This window comes from Gobio gobio (genome assembly GCF_949357685.1).
Source record: "Gobio gobio genome assembly, chromosome: 2".
Taxonomy (NCBI): Eukaryota; Metazoa; Chordata; class Actinopteri; order Cypriniformes; family Gobionidae; genus Gobio; species Gobio gobio.
In genome coordinates this window covers 3,990,108-4,010,857 of record NC_137098.1, presented here as the reverse complement: position 1 = coordinate 4,010,857, position 20,750 = coordinate 3,990,108, and the positions used below count along the sequence as shown (strand labels likewise).

Below are 20,750 nucleotides of genomic sequence, written 5' to 3'. Positions count from 1 at the left end.
CCAACACAATATTAGGATATTAATATTAGTTTCTTGAGTAAAGAAAATGCTGTACGTATTTAAACAACCAGTTCTTTAGTAACCATTGCATTGCAAACAAGCAGAAACGCAGAACAACACTTCATTCACGATAGAGGTGGGGCGGAGTTATGAGATTTGACGGACAGTTTGAGGATCCTATGGAGGTTCGAGGTTTAGTCACAAGCTCTTTTTAATACTTTTCATTGGTTAGATATTTGCAAACCCTACAGACTGGTGTAAAGGGTGACCAATAGTAAAGATTTATGGAGAGAAAAAAAAGGATAAATTATGGATATACGAGGACAGTGGCGATATTTAGTTCCTTTTAAGAAAGAAAAGAGCTGTTGGGTTCTACAATTAATTCTATAAATAGCGCATTATACTCATCACACAATATAAGTGCAGCACATGATGAAGAGCAATCTGAAATGTACTGATGGGGCTGAAAAAGGTTGAGAAACCCTGTCTTTAAATTATGAAGGATAAAATGGCATTCTGAGAGTTTGGATATCCCGGTAGGTTTGTCTCTGAAAACACAGCCACACCTGTTAATGACTGCCTGGTCCAACTCCAGTCTGAACACACGGGGCTTTGGGTTTCCATCCTGTGCCTTTGGGGTGACCGTCCCCACTTCCACGAAACCAAAGCCCAGTCTGTAGAGGCCATCCACCGCCTCCCCGTGCTTGTCAAAGCCGGCTGCGATCCCAACTGGGTTCTGGAACTTTCGACCCATCACATGCACTTCCTGTTGGAAATAAACGTGAAAAAAATTAATTTGTCTTTGCCTGAAACATTAAAGGGTTAGTTCACCCAAAAATGAAAATTCTGTCATTAATTCCTCACCCTCATGTCGTTCGACACTCGTAAGACCTCCGTTCATCTTCGGAACACAAATGAAGATATTTTAGTGTAAAGCTGATGCTGAGAAAGGCTTCAGAAAGGCCTCCATTGGCATTCAGTTCATTTACACTCACAAGACCCATAAAAGGCACTTAAAACGTCGTTACAAAGTCCATCTCACCACAGTGGCTCTACAATAATTTTACGATGCGACGACAATAGTTTTTGTGCGAAAAAAAAAATCTAAATAACACCTTTATCCAGCTTGTTCTTGTCTTCCGTGTGTGTCTCCACGACGCATGCGCGAGAATATGACGCAGATCCGGCGTTCGGGAATCCATGAAATGCACACTTTAACCCCATTTTGAGAACTACGCCGAGACCTAAAGCACGATCAATGTAGAATTCAACAGCTTAGACACGCGCGTCTTCCTCTGCTTGTAAACAAATCGCTTCTGGGTCATGTGTCCGAACGCCGGATCTGCGTCATATTCTCGCGCATGCGTCGTGGAGACACACGGAAGACAAGAACAAGCTGGAAAAAGGTGTTATTTTGATTTTTTTTTTCGCACAAAAACTATTGTCGTCGCATCGTAAAATTATTGTAGAGCCACTGTGGTGAGATGGACTTTGTAACGGCGTTTTTAGTGCCTTTTATGCGTCTTGTGAGTGTAAATGTACTGAATGCCAATGGAGGCCTATCTGAAGCATAGACCGTAAAAAAATATGGACGACGCGACTTCATTGACTTCCGCTGACCAAAGTTGAAGCTTTCATAGGCCCGCTCACGGCGCTGACATCTTGGGACCGAGTCTGCGCAGTAGAGAACAGGAAGTAGAGGCGCGATTATCAAAAGCCCGCCCACACTCTCGCAGATGCAGAACAATTAATTATGTTGGTGTGAAATAAACAGTTATGGAAATGTAGAAATTAAAGCTAAAGCTCCAGTCTCCTCCCAAAAATCCAGAAAAAAAGTCCGTTAGTGCCTCAGTGACAACTTCACTCAGAGAAGCCGTCAATCTCAGCTGTCAATCATGACGTCACACCCCCCGTTTTTATAGCATCAAATAACTCACTAAAACTAAACTTATTTAAAAAACGAACACTTGAAATGAAATTATTGTAATAAAAACTGCCTAAAATGACAGAAACCATCTTTAGGAAACAATTATTTGAAGTGTAATTAAATTGTTTAGTGTGTCTCGCGCCCATTCAAATACATGGAGAGGCGGGGTTTAGGAGCTATACTGGGACCGGCCACCGGGGGGCGATCGAGGCGCGGAAGCTTCAGTTTCTGACTGGAGCACTACAGGCTTGATCTGAAGCCTTTCTCATCCATCAGCTTTCAACAAAAATATCTTAATTTGTGTTCAGAATAAGAACGGAGGTCTTACGGGTGTCGAACGACATGAGGGTGAGGAATTAATGACGGAATTTGCATTTTTGGGTGAACTAACCCTTTAATACAACTGTCCTGACCCACTAAACCGATAATATAGGTTTTCAATGCCAATATCTAGAGAGGCCAATATAGCACTCATACACAACATGGATATGTTGACAAGCAAACGAAAACAAATCTGAATGCTTATCTGCAAATCTTGCAGTCTTACAACTCTTCAAAAAGCACACAGTGATATTCTAGAGAACATGACTGACCAGCACAAAGGCCAGACATAGGGTCTGATATACACACTGTAGTGTTGTCACACAGGCCTCGAAATTAACTTTTTTTTCTCGGTGGCACTGGTGCTCCCAACTAGAGGTCTACACGGAGCACCTAAGACCAGTTCGGGTCTATATTTTAAATGGTCAGCTGGGTCTGGGCCGGGTCCCAATCTATTACTTTGGGTCCTGGGTCTGTTTAAAGGATTAGTTCACTTTTAAATAAACTTTTGCTGATAATTTACTCACCCCCATGTCATCCAAGATGTCCATGTCTTTCTTTCTGCAGTCGAAAAGAAATTAAGGTTTTGGATGAAAACAGTCCAGGATTTTTCTCCATATAATGGACTTCAATGGGCTCCAAACGGTTCAAATGACAGTTTCAGTGCAGCTTCAAAGGGCTTTAAACGACACCAGATGATGAATAAGGGTCTTATCTAGACAAACCATCAGTTTCTGAGAGAAACCCAGCAGTATTTATGCTATTATTTTACCTCTTATCAGACGAACATGATCGTCTCTGAGCTCAGCCATAACTTCCGCTGAGTGAGGTCAAATACGAGCGTGGTCATAGATGTATACGTAGATGCCTCATTAGCGCTTGCACGGATCAGTAGAATGAGGCATCTGCGATCGATATATCTATGCCCAGGCTCGTATTTTGACCTCACTTAGCGGAAGTTATGACTGAGCTCAGAGATGATCACGCTCGTCTGATAAGAGGTAAAATAACAGCATAAATACTGCTGGGTTTCTCTCAGAAACTGATGGTTTGGTTAGATAAGACCCTTATTCATCGTCTGGTGTCGTTTAAAGCCCTTTGAAGCTGCACTGAAACTGTCATTTGGACCGTTTGGAGCCCATTGAAGTCCATTATATGGAGGAAACCCCTGGAATGTTTTCATCAAAAAACTTAATTTCTTTTCGACTGCAGAAAGAAAGACATGGACATCTTGGATGACATGGGGGTGAGTAAATTATCAGCAAAAGTTTATTTAAAAGTGAACTAATCCTTTAACATTGTGTGTAATACCCGAGTCGATCGGACTCGGAGAACACTTGGCCGTGATCGGAGTCAGTCCCAAAGATATTTTTAGATCGCACAAATTCAGATTTTGGGAGCATATATGTGACCAAAATGGTCGCAATATGAGCCTTATCACGATACTGTAATTTCCGACTTCGATACGATACCTTAAAAAAATATCAATATTAGATAAGTGCCTAAAATAGATGTACTTACATTTTTAAGTACAATCAACTTGGATGTTTAAGTCATTTCAACTTAAATTACATTAAACTGAGTTGAAAACGTTGTTGAGTTAAAGCAAAGTGGAAACATATGTTGTCATAACTTAGTGATTATATAATTTAAAGTTAAACATAACCGTCTCATGAGAACTTTTGGGTGAGGTTTTGTATTGATTTTATATGATTGGACAGGGCAATATTTTATGAACACGCTAAAAATAAAAAAAGCAAACCAGGGTTTTTCCTGGGTCAAAAATGGTCTTCGGTGGTTGCTGACAGACATGGTCATCCATACACACACACGCACGCACGCACAGTAAAAAAGTACCCTACCCACGTGATCTGCAAGCCCAATACTGACAATACATTTTAAATAAATTCAAAGAAAGTTTGTAACTTTTGCTTATCTTATTTTGATCCCACATGAAAAAATACTGTAGTATATTATAGTAAAATGACTCTAGTAAATACTATAGTGTTTTTGAACCGTACTATAGTAAATATACTACAGTAAATTAACAAAGTGTAGTAAATACTATAATATACTAAATATACTACAATTTACTGTAGTATATTTACTATAGTATGGTTCAAAAACACTATAGTAATTTTACTATTATATACTATAGTATTTTTTCATGTGGGATACCTTGATGTTTGTTTTTGTTCCTCATTTTTACACTATTTACTGATAATTGTTTTGGTATATAATCATATCAATATTAAAAAGTAGTATTAAAAAAATGAACAAATAGCCTAATTTTCTGCCATTTACAATTTCATAAAATTATCAGCTAGCTAACAACAACTTTGTTCTGGGTTCACCTCACTCCAGTCTAAACTAAGTGATTTATAGGCTATTTATTTTACTACACATTATGAACATAAATAAGCTGAAAGAATGTGGATAATTAAAACTAACTCTTATACCCACTCTTGCTAAATTGTATAAGCACACTTTTGTTCTCATTTCAGAGGTGTTCAGAGTAAATGATTAAACTGATTGGTGAGTTCAGTGTTGGACAGATCAGTTGTTCTAACCAGTCGTTGAAATGATTCGGTTCAAAGGAGTCATTATGGCGAATCGGACATTAGCAGACGCGTTGTGTGCGAATCCCGTCTGTTAGATCATCGCGAAAGATTTGTCAACACACAGAAAACACTTCATAACCGGATAGGATTTGTTTCCCGTTTATTGAAAGTATGGTTTATGTCAGCTGGTCAGAGAATCAGTTAATGTTTTTTGAGCGCATTTCACACCCAGCGGTAATTAAAGGAAAACATCGTCTGATAGCGCCACGTGCAACATGGATTCGGTCTTCCGACCTTTTTATTTTGATTAACGTAATATGTGAAATATTAGAAAGCTAAGACAGTGCTTATTTTGAAGACAGAGAGCGTGCGAGCGGGGGAGGAGCTCAGATCGTTCTCTCTGTCACTCAGTTAACGCAAGCGCAGCATCTATTCTACATCACTCATAAATCACAATAACTCATCAAATAAAGCTTTGGCGGGACACAAATTTGTTTTGGCGGCCGCCAAAAAATTTTCAATGTAGGAAAAACCCTGGCAAACTGGGTTTTACAGTCTGATGCCTTATGAGAACCAGAAACCAATGTGGAGATTTGAAGAATAGTGTAAAAAAAAAAAATTTGTTTCAATTAAAGTTAAAGTTTAATCAACTTGTGAATATGAAATTGTGCCAAGTGACAACTTGGAAATATTTGAGTTGACTAAACTTAATTTTTTTTAAGGCAGAACAAAAACTTACTTTTTTAAGTTGAAACAACAAATGTGTTTTTTTTTACACTCTAAACAAATGATGGGTTCAAATGGACTAACCCAGGAATTGGGTTAAATGTTTGCTTAAAACAAGATTTCGGGAGCATATATGTGACCAAAATGGTCGCAATATGAGCCTTATCACGATACTGTAATTTCCAACTTCGATACGATACCTTAAAAAAAATATCGATATTCGATACCACGGGGAAAACTACCATCCAGACCATTTGTTATTATCACATGTTTTTAATAATTTGGGTCATTTTGGCCAATGCCAAACTATCTCAATTGATTAATCAGCTTGGTCAACAACACAGCAGACTTTTGTTTACCACACTGACCAGTGAGGCTGGATCCTTGTAGTTGTTGAGAGGCACACATCCAAGACCAATCAGCCGGACAGCCATAACATGAGCCGTCTCCGCTCCCACAATCCTCTGCAGCACTGGCATGAGGGCATTGGCGTAGAAACGCTCGTCTCCGGAGGCCGTGAGGTATCCCAGGAACACCGCACTGCCACATCCGATGATCTTTAAGGCATCTTTCGCTTGTTTCTGCAAAGAGCAAGAGAGGATACTGGAGTAACAAGAGACCATCCTTTTTTTCTAAAATCCATTATCTGCTGAACTCACAATAAAAAAAAAAGGATCCCATGTGCACACTATAGGGTCATTCTGTGTCAACTCAACCAGAGGTCCCCAACTAAAATGTTTTGTTCTGATGAAAGAAATACATAAATGAAGAAGAGAGCCAACATATTAAAGGGTTAGTTCACCCAAAAATGTAAATTCTGTCATTAATTCCTCACCCTCATGTCGTTGGACACCCGTCAGACCTCCGTTCATCTTCAGACACAAATGAAGATATTTTAGTGTAAATCTGATGCTCTGAAAGGCCTCCATTGGCTCAATGCACTTTACACTCTCAAGACCCTTAAAAGACACTAAAGACGTCGTTACAAAGTCCATCTCACTACAGTGGTTCTACAATAACTTTATGGAGTGACGAGAATAGTTTTTGTGCGCAAAAAAACCCTAAATAACGACTTATATAGTGATGACCGATTTCAAAATAATGCATCATGAAGCTTCGAAGCGTTATGAATCAGTGAGTCGATTCAGCAGTTTGAATCGCCAAATTTCAGCAGTTTGACACGCGATCCGAATCATGATTCGACTCACTGATTCATAACGCTTCGAAGCTTCATGAGGCCGTGTTTTGAAATCGTCATCACTATGTAAGTCGTTATTTAGGGTTTTTTTGCGCACAAAAACTATTCTCATCACTCCATAAAGTTATTGTAGAGCCGCTGTAGTGAGATGGACTTTGTAACTTTAGTCTTTAGTGTCTTTTAAGGGTCTTGAGAGTGTAAAGTGCATTGAGCCAATGGAGGCCTTTCAGAGCATCAGATTTACACTAAAATATCTTCATTTGTGTCTGAAGATGAACGGAGGTCTGACGGGTGTCCAACGACATGAGGGTCAGTCATTAATGACACAATTTACATTTTTGGGTGAACTAACCCTTTAAATGTCAAGGGTGTATATTTACTTAGTAATCCATTTTGTAGAGCAGGATCAAAATGACAATGTTCATCTGAGATTTGGAGGCAAATTATAGGGGTGTAAAAATGAATTTAGAAAGATGGCAGCATCTTTATTTTATTTTCCACAGAGATTGGTAAATCTATTAGTTAAAACTGTTGACTTTGGCAATCTTTGTTGCATTATATGCCAAAGGTGACAGTTCAAAAGTGGGAAAAAAGCACTTCTTGAGTTTTTTACCCCAAGTTTGCATCCCTGTAACTCAAGAACTATTAAATATATCTGCATATCCTTTTGGATTCCAGTTCTTAATAAACATTTCTTTTGGTATCTTATTTTAAGGCCCAAAATGGTTAATTTCCAGAGATATGAGGATCTCAAAATGGCTCCATGAGTAAAATGGTCAAATGTACACAAATCCAGTGGCCAAAAACCAAACGTGGGTCTCTTTGCATGTAGCCAATGCTTTTTTTCTTTTCAAAATGAATACCTGAACAACAAATAATGTTGAAACTAGAAATGTATCTATTTTTTTTAACACAATGTGCATAGAACATACTTTTTCCAAAGTTTGCGTGCCTGTTACTCTTAAAGTATTAAAGAGATCTCAATATCCTTCTAGATTCTAAATCGTAATAGAATTTTCTTTTATAATCTTCATTTTTAAGGCCCTATATGGTTCATTCCCATAAATATGGGAATCTCAATGCGGCTCCATGTTCAAATTGTTGAATTTTACCCATTTTCAATGATTGAAAACAAAATGTAGGTAACTTTTCAAACAGCTGATACTTATTGTGTTTAAAGAGGAATATCTGAAGAATAAATAATGTTGAAACTAGAAATGTATCTTGCTTCCCTCAATCAAACCAATTGCATACAACATACCAGTCATTTTTCTGAAGTTTTCATAAAGTTTCATAAGTTGTCTGTAACTCAATAAGTATTAAAGATATCTTAACATCTGTCTAGATTCTTGGTCATCATATGAAGTGCTACTTATAAAATCTTAATTTTTAAGGCTCTATATGGTTCAATCCCGGAGATATTGGGATGTCAATGTGGTAAGGTAGGTACAGTACTGCATATTTGAACTCTTGGTAGCTTCAGATGCTGTAAAAATGAACAAAATCCCTTCTTCGAAATATCCCTAAAACTGATTCAAATATAGATTATTATAAATAAAATTTTGAGTCAATGTGCCTCAACATGATCATTTCAGTGGGTTTGTTGAAATCAGAGAGGTGTGTTCTATACAAATGTGGTATGCAAACAACACAAGTGCTTCTTTTTCCACTTTTGAACTGTCTCCGTTGGCATATAATGTAACAATGTTTGCCAAAGCCAACAGATTTAACTAATAGATTTACCAATCTCTGTGTAAAAATAAAATATTGATGCTGCTATATTTCTAAAGTCATTTTTACCGCCCTGTAATTTGGCTACAAATCTCAAGTGAACTGTCATTTTTCCTTTACAAAACAGTGGATTACTCAATACATCCATGACATTTAATATTTTGGCTTTCATCATTATTTATTAGGGCTGTCAAAAGATTAATCGCGATTAATCGTATCCAAAATAAAAGTTTGTGTTTACATAGTATATGTGTGTGTACTCTGTTAATTATTATTTATATATAAATACACACACAAGCATGTATATATTTAAGAAATATTTGCATGTATATACATTTATATAATCTATAATATAGATAAATATAAATGTTTTATATATAAAAATAATATTTTTTCTTAAATGTATACATGAATGTGTGTGTATTTATATATAAATAATAATTAACAGAGTACACACACATATATTATGTAAACAAACTTTTATTTTGGATGCGATTAATCGCGATTAATCTTTTAACAGCCCTATTATTTATGTTGTTTTTCTTCAGTACTGAAATGTTGAGAGAGACACACACACACACACACACACAAACATATATATATATATATATATATATATATATATATATATATATATATATATATATATATATATACACATCTTATAGCCCCATACAGCCTACCCTTAAAACAGTGCTAAGTCAGTCTAGTGGTAGATTCATACCATGTAATATCATGATATTTAATGGTTACCATGTCAATATATTGTGATATTTTCATGGTAAATTTCCAAAATATCATTGGCATTATCCTGGTACGTTTATGTTAGTGTAAAGTCATTTGACAAATAACAAAACACAACGTTTAATACAATTAAAACTATCATCGCAATCAAATAAACCTGGGATGATTTCAGGGGATTTACATATTCAATTTAACTGTGAAAACCACGAGCTAATTCAATAAGTATAAGACGCATACCAATGCAAAAGTGCCAGATATGACAGCTGTAAATGCATGCTCTGCTCGAGCTGATGAGACTATAGAAAACACACAAACAAACTTTATCTAAGAGCAGCCTATTCACCTTCAGTCGTCCCGCCATGAGTGCTGCATAACTTCATCCAAACAACGTGCAGAGCTTCGCCATTCACTTCCTGGATGAAATCTCGCGAGAACAACAAAGCTCGGAATAACGAAAATCACATGCGGGATTTGTTAACACAGCTAAATGTGTGATATGGCGATTCATCTTTTCTTTGAATGTGTATATTCGAGATTTTTGGGGGGTTGGATGTCTCTAACTTCATTTCTTGGCTCTTTGAACATTATCATAATACAAATTGATCTGTATGATTTCATATGTTTTTGTAATTGACTACTTTTAAGTTTTTTTTTACTTTTACTTTTTACTTTTACTTGGAAAATATCACATTCATGGGCTAAAGCTAAGCCAAATTGGGAACATTTTATAAAAGAACTTAAACAATATGGCACTAATTTAGATCATATAAAAAAGGCTTATGAAGCATTTCATAACTTTAACTTTAAATTTTACACCTGGGATAAATAGTTTTCCCTTATACACTCCTCATAAAGACTACATTTGTTGTGAGTTGTATATGTTTGTACTAATTTTGTATGTTTTCTGATAATAAATAAATAAATAAATAAATGTGTGATATAAACCGTTATTTAAGAGGAATTATTCATATAACACCGAACAATGTAAATTGTGATTATTATAAACACAGTTAATGTTTCATGTGGTTAGCCGTGCAATAAAATATTAGAATATTTAATATATTTACTATTAGAATTAGAATAATGAAGTAAGGACCTGATAAAATGCTGGGTTGTTTCAACCCATGTTTGGGTTAAATATGGACAATTTAATACAAAAATTTAAACCAACGGTTGGGTCTGTCCATATTTGACCCAAACATTGAAACATGGGTGAAACGAAGCCAACATTTTGTCCTCAGAGTTGATGAGTTAGAAGCAGGAAAAATGGGCAAGCGTAAGGATTTGATCCGTGGAGGCCCCACCTCGCAAATTACAGGACTTAAAGGATCTGCTGCTAACATCTTGATGCCAGACACCAGAGCACACCTTCAGGGGTCCATGCCTCGACGGGTCAGGGCTGTTTTGGCAGCAAAAGGGGGACCAACACAACATTAAGAATGGTCATAATGTTATGCCTGATCCGTGTATATACACACACTCTAAAAATGCTGGTTTTCAACCCAAATTTGGATCAAATATGGACAAACCCAACAGTTGGATTAGATTTTTTTGTTAAATGTTTAACCAAACATCTGGTTTTGTTCATGTTTTACCCAAATTTGGTTTGAAACCCAGCATTTTTAGAGTGTGTGTATATACACGGATCAGGCATAACATTATGACCACCTCCTTAATATTGTGTTAGTTCGTAATTATGGATAATATCACTTAGTTCCATATCAAAATTCTATGGATTGTACCATGGTATTGCCAAAGTACTTTTTGAGTGCTTTTCCTTATTTTTCAAATGTATTATACAATATAAAGTAAATAAATCACTTTTCCATCATCACTGCACAGAATCGTGTGGCTTTAAAAACCAAAACGTCCTTATTATACAAACCCGAGTCAGTCATAGATAATGCAATGGAAGCTTTGGGAATGGAGATTCTTGGTTTAAAGTCAGACTTTGCATGTATTTGAGTGCCTGCCCCCATTTCCCTAATGAAGTTAGTTCACATTCACTGTTTTCACAAAGTGAGATTTCAGATTTGCCTAAGATGTACGTAGACTCCCTGCTCTCTAGTCCACACAATCTTTCCTGAACTGAAGGCTGCTTTTTGGCTAGTATCAGTCATGGCAGTCTCAAAGCAAGTGCTTGTTTATTGCTGGATTTCAATCGTTTTGACGCCACTCACAACTTCAGAAGAAAGTGGACCACAGAAATATAGCTATGGAAGGAGAGTTCTGGGAATTAATGGGGAAATGCATGAGTTTGTTCAGGAGGCAATGACATGGGTTCGAGCGCAAGAGAGATGTGAAAAACAAGGTGGACATCTTCTAAAGGACATGAACGATGAGATTAAGCAGCTCTTACAAAGCCAGTCCACCGAAACTGGACCGTGGTGGGTCAGTCAGGACTTGATGTATAAAAACTCTTTTAGGGGTGAGTAACATTCACAGTTTTCCTTCTTAGAAAAGTGCCTAAAATAGAGGTACTTACATTTTTAAGTACAATCAACTTGGATGTTTAAGTCATTTCAACCTAAATTACATTAAACTGAGTTTGAGAAAACGTTGTTGAGTTAAAGCAAAGTGGAAACATATGCTGTTAACTTAGTGATTATATCATTTAAAGTTAAACATAACCGTCTCATGAGAACTTTTGGGTGAGGTTTTGTATTGATTTTATATGATTGGACAGGGCAATTTTTTTATTAACACGCTAAAAATAAAGAAGCAAACTGGGTTTTACAGTCTGATGCCTTATGAGAACCCAGAAACCAATGTGGAGATTTGAAGAATAGTGTAAAAAAAATTTGTTTCAATTAAAGTTAAAGTTTAATCAACTTGTGAATATGAAATTGTGCCAAGTGACAACTTGGAAATATTTAGGTTGGCTAAACTTAAATTTTTTTAAGGCAGAACAAAAACTTACTTTTTTAAGTTGAAACAACAAATGTGTTTTTTTTTTACACTCTAAACAAATGCTGGGTTAAAATTGACTAACCCAGCAATTGGGTTAAATTTTTGCTTAAAACAACCCAATCACTGGGTAAAAACAACCCAATTGCTGAATATGTCCATTTTCAACCCAACTTGGGTTATTTTTACCACAGCATTTTTTTAGAGTGTACAGTGAACCTATGTTTAAAGGGATAATTCACCCCAAAATGATCATTCAGTCAGCATTTACTCACCCTCAAGTTGTTGCAAACCTGTATAAATGTCTTGGTTCTGCTGTACACAAAGGAAGATATTTGGAAAAATGTTTGTAACCAAGCAAATCTCGCTCTTTAAATTTAAGTGTATTTGTTTACGGGGCAGTGCACATTAATAAACATGGCCGTAAATGTGCCAGAATTAGCCAAAACGGCTATTTTTTCATCTGTAGACCCTTGACAGAATGCTAACAAGTACAAAAACAAAGCATCTTAGAGTAGTACACACACACAAAAGTACATAAAAATACAATGCGGAAATTGTGCTAAAATAGAAACGTTTATATTGTGCTGCATAAGAGGCAAGAGAGATTATTACAAGGAAATTATTGAAATTGTGCTTAGTAGTAAGTAACCATTTTTTAAAATGATATGTATCCAGTCTAATATATCAATATTGGTTATAAAATATCCAATATTGGATATTTATTCTTTATCGTTATGTGATCTCCCTATAAGGTGAAGGAAATAATTAGCTATAACCTTTATTTTTAAGAGTCTATGGCAATGAATTAAATGCGATTTCTTTTACAGGGTTTGAGCCTGTCTCACATTCCCCTGTCAGTGATGGGAATAAAGAAAACTTTGCGTGCATCTACATGATCCTCCATCCATTTCAGCTGGTGACCACACCCAACTGCACTGCGGGCTTGGGCTCCATCTGCACGCGAGGTACAGAAACTACACCTCTCCTCCACACACACACAACAGAAAACAATACTGTGTGATGGTGCGAATCAGATCAGACAAGTGAGATGGCTTACACATTTCCTTTTAAATATGGAGCAGAATGTAACGTTGCACTTATGCTATTCCAGAAACGGCTGACACAACTTCAAACACACCAGCGAAAAGGAGCCGCAGAAGTCTTGCTACCATATTATCGGCAATGCAAATCCCTATAAGTACTGATCTGATGTTGCAGGTTGGTGATGTTATCAATTGTAAGATCAATTGTGTTTGTTCATATGTCTTATTTAGTAAGGTGGCCTCCTCAGATCTGTTTTATGAACCTCAAAAAATAAAAGGGTATGAAAAAGCTAAAAAAAAAAGATTTATTGTATAAATATTAGGGCTGTCAAAAGATTAATCGTGATTAATCGCAACCAAAATAAAAGTTTGTGTTTACATAATATATGTGTGTGTACTCTTATTATTTATATATAAATACACACACATTCATGTATATATTTAAGAAATATTTGCATGTATATACATTTATATAATCTATAATATATATAAATATAAATGTTTTATTTATAAAAAAAAAAAATTCTTAAATATATACATGCTTGTGTGTGTATTTATATATAAATAATAAGAGTACACACACATATATTATGTAAACACAAACTTTTATTTTGGGTGCGATTAATCACGATTAATCTTTTGCCAGCCCTAATAAATATATACGAGTATTTGGCATCTGTGAACTTGCTTTAAATGCATAATGTCACGTCTTTCATGTCAGTGTAAAGAAGTAAATAACAACTCAATATGACAAATTAAAAACAGATTAAGTATTTTTAAGAGACCATGACCAAACACTGTGTGCATAAGTTAAAAAAATTTAATGTAGGCCCATGTCCTTACAAGAACTGATGTATACAATCTCAACCACAGTTCATGAACTCCTAACCTTTACTGTCAATCTTGCAGAATGCCAAACAAATGTTGAAGGATTTGGAGACGTCAGTTGAAGAACTGTCACGGAATGATAGGGTGATGTATACAATATATTATTACATATAGCATTTAAAAATCAGGCTCGAAAGTATATTTGTTCTGTATGATTTTAGTAGCTTATTTTATATGCATGGCAAAGAAATTGTTTTCGTTAACACAAATAATTTATTAGGCTTTTAATTTGCAATATTTTTAATTGTTTTAGCCATTGTTTTATAGCAAAAGGTACATTATGTAACTTTCTTTGTTTCAAAATGGGCAAAATGTAAACAATGAGTTAATACAGCATCAATCATTCTTCCAAAACGTGTTTTTGTCTTACCCTGATTCACTATGGTAGGCCTATTGAAAGTGTTTATATTTTAGACCTGTTGGGATGGTTTTTTACACCCATTTTCTAACTGACCCTGACTTTTTTTGATAATTATTGACCTAGAGAGTCCAAAGAATTGTACTATATTGGTTTTAATCAAATTGAGTCTAGCTCGCAAAAGTAGTTTATTTTTTACAAATATTTAATGAACGATTTGATTGACAGCAGTGGCTCATGAGGAAAAGTTGATCAGTATGAAAATATCTATCAAATGATATGAATATTGTGTGTAAGTGTGAAATACCACGTGATTATAGAGGCATTAAACGTGTTAGCGCCACCTAGTGGCTGATTTCTTTCAAAATTCTTACAGACCTACAGGGCCATGAGTCGAACATGCCCACCCAGTTTCGCTCCGACCGGCCTCCGATAACCTTGTCTAATAGGTTTTCAAAATGTATTTGCCAATGGCATCCATGTGTTTTTGAGATACGCCAATGTCCCCATAGACTGTCATGGCACCTCGGACAAAGACACTGCATGCCAATTTTCAAGTCAATCGGACTAGCGGTTGGGTGGTTATAGCCATTTTCATAATTTTTTCCCTGTTATAGCGCCACCAAGTGGCCAATCATCATGATTTTTTTCACGTGACCTCAGATTGAGTTTATATACATGTGTTCCGAGTTTGGTGAAAATATCTCATTCCGTCAATGAGTAATCTGGAAAACTGGACCCGCTAGCATTGAACATTTTGGCTCCCATTGAAATTGTAAATTGTGAATCGAAATTGTAACTTTTTTTGACAACTATTGATATTCACTCTCCAGAGAATATTTCTGCACTGGTTTGGTTCCAATCATGCAAAAAACTTAGGACTAGATTGTAAAAGTAGGTTTTACCAAAAATCCAAAATACACGAAAATTTCTCCTGAACAACGACCAAATACTGCATTGGTTTTATTCAGATTGAGCTAAAAACCTAGGACTAGTTCGCAAAACCAAGTTTTTTTATATAATGCTCCGATCAGCCTCCGACAACCTTGTCTTATAGGTGTTCATAATTAATTTGCCAATGGCGGCCATGTTTTTTGAGATATGCCAATGTCCTCATAAATTATCATTTGTTTTCCTGTTATAGCGCCACCAAGTGGCCAATCATCAAAAAAAAATGTACGTGACCTCAGGTTGAGCTCATATACAGTCCCAAGTTTGGTGAAAATATCTCATTCCGTCCACGAGTTATAGCCATTTTAGTAAAACTGGACCCGCTCACATCGAACATTTTGGCTCCCATTGGCGACCGTGAATCGAAATTAAAAAAATTCTTGACAGCTATTGATATTCACTCTCCAGAGAATGTTTCTGCACTGGTTTGGTTCCAATCAGGCAAAAAACCAAGGACTAGTTCGCAAAAGTAGGATTTACAAAAAATCCAAAATACACGAAAATTTCGTCCAAACAACGGACAAATACTGCATTGATTTTATTCAGATTGAGCGAAAAACCTAGGACATCGAAATTTCAACTTTTTTTGACAACTATTGATATTCACTCTCCAGAGAATGTTTCTGCACTGGTTTGGTTCCAATCAGGCAAAAAAAAAAAAACTAGGACTAGTTCGCAAAAGTAGGTTTTACAAAAAAATCCAAAATACAGGAAAATTTCGCCCGAACAACGAGCAAATACTGCATTGGTTTTATTCAGATTGAGCGAAAAACCTAGGACATCGAAATTTCAGCTTTTTTTGACAACTATTGATATTCACTCTCCAGAGGATGTTTCTGCACTGGTTTGGTTCCAATCAGCGAAAAACCTAGGACATCGAAATTTTGGTTGCAATCAGGCCAAAAGAAACTTGGGACTAGTTTGCAAAAGTAGGTTTTGGACAAAATTCAAAATGGCAGAATATTTCGCCATGGATTCCAACGATATAAGACACTTGAGCCAACGCCTAACGGTTTAGGAGTTATGAGCCATACTTTTGACCGCTATTGCGTCCCCGTCAGGCCGATCGGGGCGAGCTTTGGTGACGTTGTAGGCGGTGTGAGTACTACCAGCCCTCAAAGTTTCAAGTCTCTACGACTTAAGGTTTGGTTTGCCAGATCATTTTTAGGGGATAACTTAGCAATTACAATAAAGTTTCAGCACTATGCGCTTGAGCTCCTAGCATTGGCCCAATAGGCCAAGAACAGTTCCTGAACCTCTCTAACACTGGTCCTGGGCCAACATACCATCCTACTTCCATCTTTTAACCATATATTCCACTTGTTTTCATCTTAACGCATCGATGTATCAATGTAAATGATTCTCTTTTACTCCTTAATCGGATAGATCGCATTCCTGCGAAGCATCTATGATAACCTTCTACAAAACAGCGTAACAGATCAAGTCACGCTTAGTGAAATCGTCAACAGCACTGCAGCCATGCTTTTGTACGCGCAAGAGTGTGATCCCGACAGCATGGATGACGTAAGTTATCAATGGATCAAATGATTCGGAGGCTCTTAAGAAAGACGAATGCTTCACATTGTTATAGCTGTTCATCTGTGGGTGTTTATTTTATTCATCAAACAGCTCGAGGACCTTATTACTCTTGCCGGCCAGATTTACGAGAAGGCTCTAATTGGGAACGGGAACCTTGTCAAGGAACTTCCAACAGGCACCATTTATGTCACCAGGTCATTATCAGTTGATTGATTTTCTGGCCTATGTTATCATATGCAATGGCTCATCAGCTGTGTCTCTATAGGCACGACTCACAGACCCTGGGAGGAAAGTCCCTTGGCTCAGCAGATGGAGGATATTGCCAACTTCCATCTCTTTCTGCAATGTCAAAGCAACTGCCCAAAGGGGATGTCAATGTCCAGGTGTGGAATTCACTCAATATAGTCTGTTTCTGGTCTCATTGTGCATGATTCATAATGTCACGGTTTCAAGATAAAAAGCTTTTTTATTACAGCTCTTCCAATTTAAAGAGAATCCAATGGAAGATAAGTCCAACGAAAGCATCTCTGGAACAACTTGCAGCTTTTCTTTACAGACTGGAAACTCTTCACTCAAACTCGCAAATCTCACAGAGAACATTGAGGTGAAAAACTCATTTGATCACATATTAATAATTATTGTTTCATTGGAAGTAATAAGTACATCTCTCTGTACAGATATATCTGCCTCGGCCTGAAGCGCCTCAGCCCGAAGTTGTGGATATAACCTGGAAAACAGGGTACTCCGTCACCTCAACGTTCAACATCTCGGACGCAAACATGACCATAATTGTTACAGCGAAACCGAGTCGAAACGTATCTCTCACTTTTACCCTGTCCCCGCCCTATGACTCAAACACCACCTCTTTGAATCAAAGCACTATTGTGACCTACAAAGGTAAAGTTTGGCCAACGTTCACAGTTTTCCTTCTTAGAAAAGTGCCTAAAATAGAGGCTGTATTTAGAGTACTTACATTTTTAAGTACAATCAACTTGGATGTTTAAGTCCTTTCAACATTGAAAACGTTGTTGAGTTAAAGCAAAGTGGAAACATATGTTGTCATAACTTAGTGATGCGTGTCTTATTTTGTGCAATAGATAATTATCGCTGGCGGATCACCCCGGAAATGACAAAGCAAGTGAGTGGGACCTGGAAGGTGGCAGTGTTCCCAAGTAATTACACCTCAAGCGAGACGCTGTCCTTTAAAATGTCCGTTTTTGTAACCAAGTGCCTGTATTGGGACACGACTCTGGGAGACTGGAGTAGAAGCGGCTGCATGGTAAGACTCCATAATAGCCGCTCAGTTAGTGATGTACATTGTCTTTTCATCAAATTTATGATCTCATATCTGTCCGAAGGTTGGTCCCAATTCAATGCCGAACCTCACTCACTGCTTGTGCAACCACACAACCTTCTTTGGGAGCTCCTTCTTTGTGATGCCCAACCAAATTGATCTGTCCCAGACGGCGGCTTTGTTTGCCACAGTCAATGAGAACTATATAGTGGTGGTTTTACTCAGCTGCTTCTTTGCCCTTTTCCTTGTGGGCGCGATGTGGGCCTGGTATGCCGACCGCAAAGCTCTGAGAACGGTACAGTATACTCGCGTTTACTTGTCTTCTTAACACACACATGTGGCTTGTCGAGGAGAGAGGCGCCACCTAGTGAACAATAAAACAGCTGACAAAGTCATTAAAATTACATTCAAGGGCGGACCAAAGCCATATTTAGAGATCAGAACTGCGAGACACAAACTCACAATTCAGACTTTTCTCACAATTCCAAGTTGGTAACTCGCAATTCTAACTTTTTTTGCAATTCCGACTTTTTTGCAATTCCGAGATTACAGCTCGCATTTCTGACTTTTTTCTTGCAATTGTGAGTGTACGTCGCACAATTCTGACTTTTTTCCTTGCAATTTCAAGTTTATAACTCGCAATTCCGACTTTTTTTCAATTCAGAGATTATACCTTGCAATTCCGACTTTGCATTGCAAATCCAAGTTTATAACTTGCAATTCCGACTTTTTTTGTAATTCCGAGATTATACCTCACAATTCCGACTTTGCCTTGCGATTCCAAGTTTATAACTTGCAATTCCTACTTTTTTGATTCTCGCATTGCTTACTTTTTCCTTGCAATTCCAAATTCATAACTCGCAATTCCGACTTTTTTACAATTCCGAGATTATAGCTTGCATTTCCGACTTTTTTGCAATTCCGAGATTTTAACTTGCAATTCCAACTTTTTTGCAATTCCGAGATTATAACTCACAATTCTGCCCTTTTTTTCTCGCAAGTTTATAAAAGCATAGTAGGACATTGAGAAAAATTGTATTTAACAGGTCGCTTTGATTTGTCCACCAAAGTTACTACATGTAACTTTTGACTAAATGTGAATGCGTTATTTATTTCCACTGGAGTTTATCTAAATACTTTGACTTCTGAGTAAAATTAATACCCTAGAGAGTAACCCTGAGTAAAACTAACACACAGAGCAACCACATATACAGTATAGCAACTCAGTAAAGTGTAAAAATCGAGTTGTACATACTACGTACTGTATTCTTACTCTTCTTATATTGGGTTTACTGAGAATATCTCACAAAACAGGAGTTTAATGCTATATAATTGCATCCATTGCCATTGATAGAACAGGATTCTAGTGACATACATCTGTAATGTGGTTAAATGTCTCTCCACAGCGTAAGATGACTCTTTTGGAGGACAATCATCCATGTGCCCAATACAACTACCTTATAAATGTGCAGACAGGCCACAGAAGAGGGGCTGGCACCACTGCTAAGGTGATACACACCGGGTCCTATATTATTTCTCAAATGAAAGAGCTTTTGGCTTGTGATACTCACTGGTATGTTTAGAAGGGGCATTATTAAAGTCTTTCCTTTGCCAGGTAATGGTGACCCTCCACTTCGCAGAAGGGGATAGTGAACCGTACAATATGTCTGACCCCGAGAAGCCAGTGTTTGAGAGGGGAGGTGTGGATGTGTTTCTGCTCAGTATGCCCTTCTCTCTCGGAGAACTACAGAGCATTGATATATCGCATGACAACTCAGGGAGAAGCCCTGATTGGTAGGTGTTTGTATACTTTTGCATGGGTTTTCTTATTTTTGCATAGCAAGGTAGAAACTTTGTATTTTGTGTTGCTTCCTATTCCTTTTGTATTCCATTTCATCTTAAAGATCCCACTTTATTTTAGGTGTCACAAAGTGCATACATCAAGACAAATATTTATTGTTAGGTACAATGTATTTATTGGGTTGATGTTGTATTGCGAAAAGGAATACGGTTAGGACAGGTTTAGTGGAATGGGTAGACTTGATGGGTGGAATAAATATGCCTGTGTATGAATGAACTGGGTTGCATATGTCTAAAGCATCACCATTTACTCCATCAGGTACTTGGACAAAGTGCAGGTTCAGGATTTACAGACGCAGGACGTCGCACACTTTCTGTGCTCCACCTGGCTGAGAGGTGAAACGTGCAAGAGGACCTTCAACTCGGCCAAGATGAATGAAATTGCGAGCTTTGGGTAAAAACTTAAGCTTGTATTCTCATAGGCCCTGTTTACACCTGGTATTAAGATGCGTTTTGGTCAATCGGATCACAAGTAGACAAGGGAGACACATTCCCATTTATACCTGGTGTTTTAATCCGTCTCTTTTGTCCACTTTTGGCAACTTCTGACTCAAGGGAGGGTCTATGGGCGGGTAAATGCATGGGCTTTTTCAGATCTTTCAATCGAATGGATGAAATAAGCTCATGTAATTTACATATGAACGCAACCGGAGACAATGGAAAAACACATAGAGGACATCAGCTTTCGTTTCTGCTCTG

At 37.1% G+C, this 20,750-nt stretch overlaps 3 protein-coding genes across 9 annotated transcripts in view; 2 read left to right on the top strand and 1 right to left on the bottom strand.

Moving 5' to 3' along the window:
- Positions 1–4,171, top strand: part of drd4b (dopamine receptor D4b) — a 473,608-nt gene extending 469,437 nt beyond the window's left edge. For all 4 annotated transcript variants that reach the window (XM_079806316.1, XM_079806315.1, XM_079806318.1 and 1 more), the window contains one exon: positions 4,014–4,171. The gene's annotated coding sequence lies outside the window, so the exon portion shown is untranslated. The remainder of the gene's footprint in view (positions 1–4,013) is intronic.
- The window catches only part of dhodh (dihydroorotate dehydrogenase), a 28,217-nt gene extending 17,923 nt beyond the window's left edge, over positions 1–10,294 (bottom strand). The window contains exons 1-3 of one of the 2 annotated variants that reach the window (XM_079806293.1): positions 9,552–10,294; positions 5,904–6,116; positions 567–766 (exon numbers count right to left, since the gene is read on the bottom strand). In XM_079806293.1, coding sequence (XP_079662419.1) covers positions 567–766; positions 5,904–6,116; positions 9,552–9,569 — 431 coding nt within the window. In that variant the 5' untranslated portion in view covers positions 9,570–10,294. The remainder of the gene's footprint in view (positions 1–566; positions 767–5,903; positions 6,117–9,551) is intronic. The other variant, XM_079806294.1, reaches the window with a different exon arrangement.
- A 930-nt stretch (positions 10,295–11,224) lies between these two features.
- The window catches only part of pkd1l3 (polycystic kidney disease 1-like 3), a 33,467-nt gene continuing 23,941 nt past the window's right edge, over positions 11,225–20,750 (top strand). The window contains exons 1-14 of one of the 3 annotated variants that reach the window (XM_079806250.1): positions 11,225–11,636; positions 12,946–13,083; positions 13,230–13,336; positions 14,071–14,133; positions 16,745–16,882; positions 16,988–17,091; positions 17,163–17,280; positions 17,373–17,501; positions 17,575–17,794; positions 17,995–18,176; positions 18,256–18,486; positions 19,598–19,699; positions 19,807–19,985; positions 20,311–20,445. In XM_079806250.1, the coding sequence (XP_079662376.1) occupies positions 11,327–11,636; positions 12,946–13,083; positions 13,230–13,336; positions 14,071–14,133; positions 16,745–16,882; positions 16,988–17,091; positions 17,163–17,280; positions 17,373–17,501; positions 17,575–17,794; positions 17,995–18,176; positions 18,256–18,486; positions 19,598–19,699; positions 19,807–19,985; positions 20,311–20,445 (2,156 nt within the window). In that variant the 5' untranslated portion in view covers positions 11,225–11,326. Of the gene's footprint in view, positions 11,637–12,945; positions 13,084–13,176; positions 13,337–14,070; positions 14,134–16,744; positions 16,883–16,987; positions 17,092–17,162; positions 17,281–17,372; positions 17,502–17,574; positions 17,795–17,994; positions 18,177–18,255; positions 18,487–19,597; positions 19,700–19,806; positions 19,986–20,310; positions 20,446–20,750 lie in introns of those variants that run through there. The other 2 variants (XM_079806251.1, XM_079806252.1) reach the window with 2 other exon arrangements.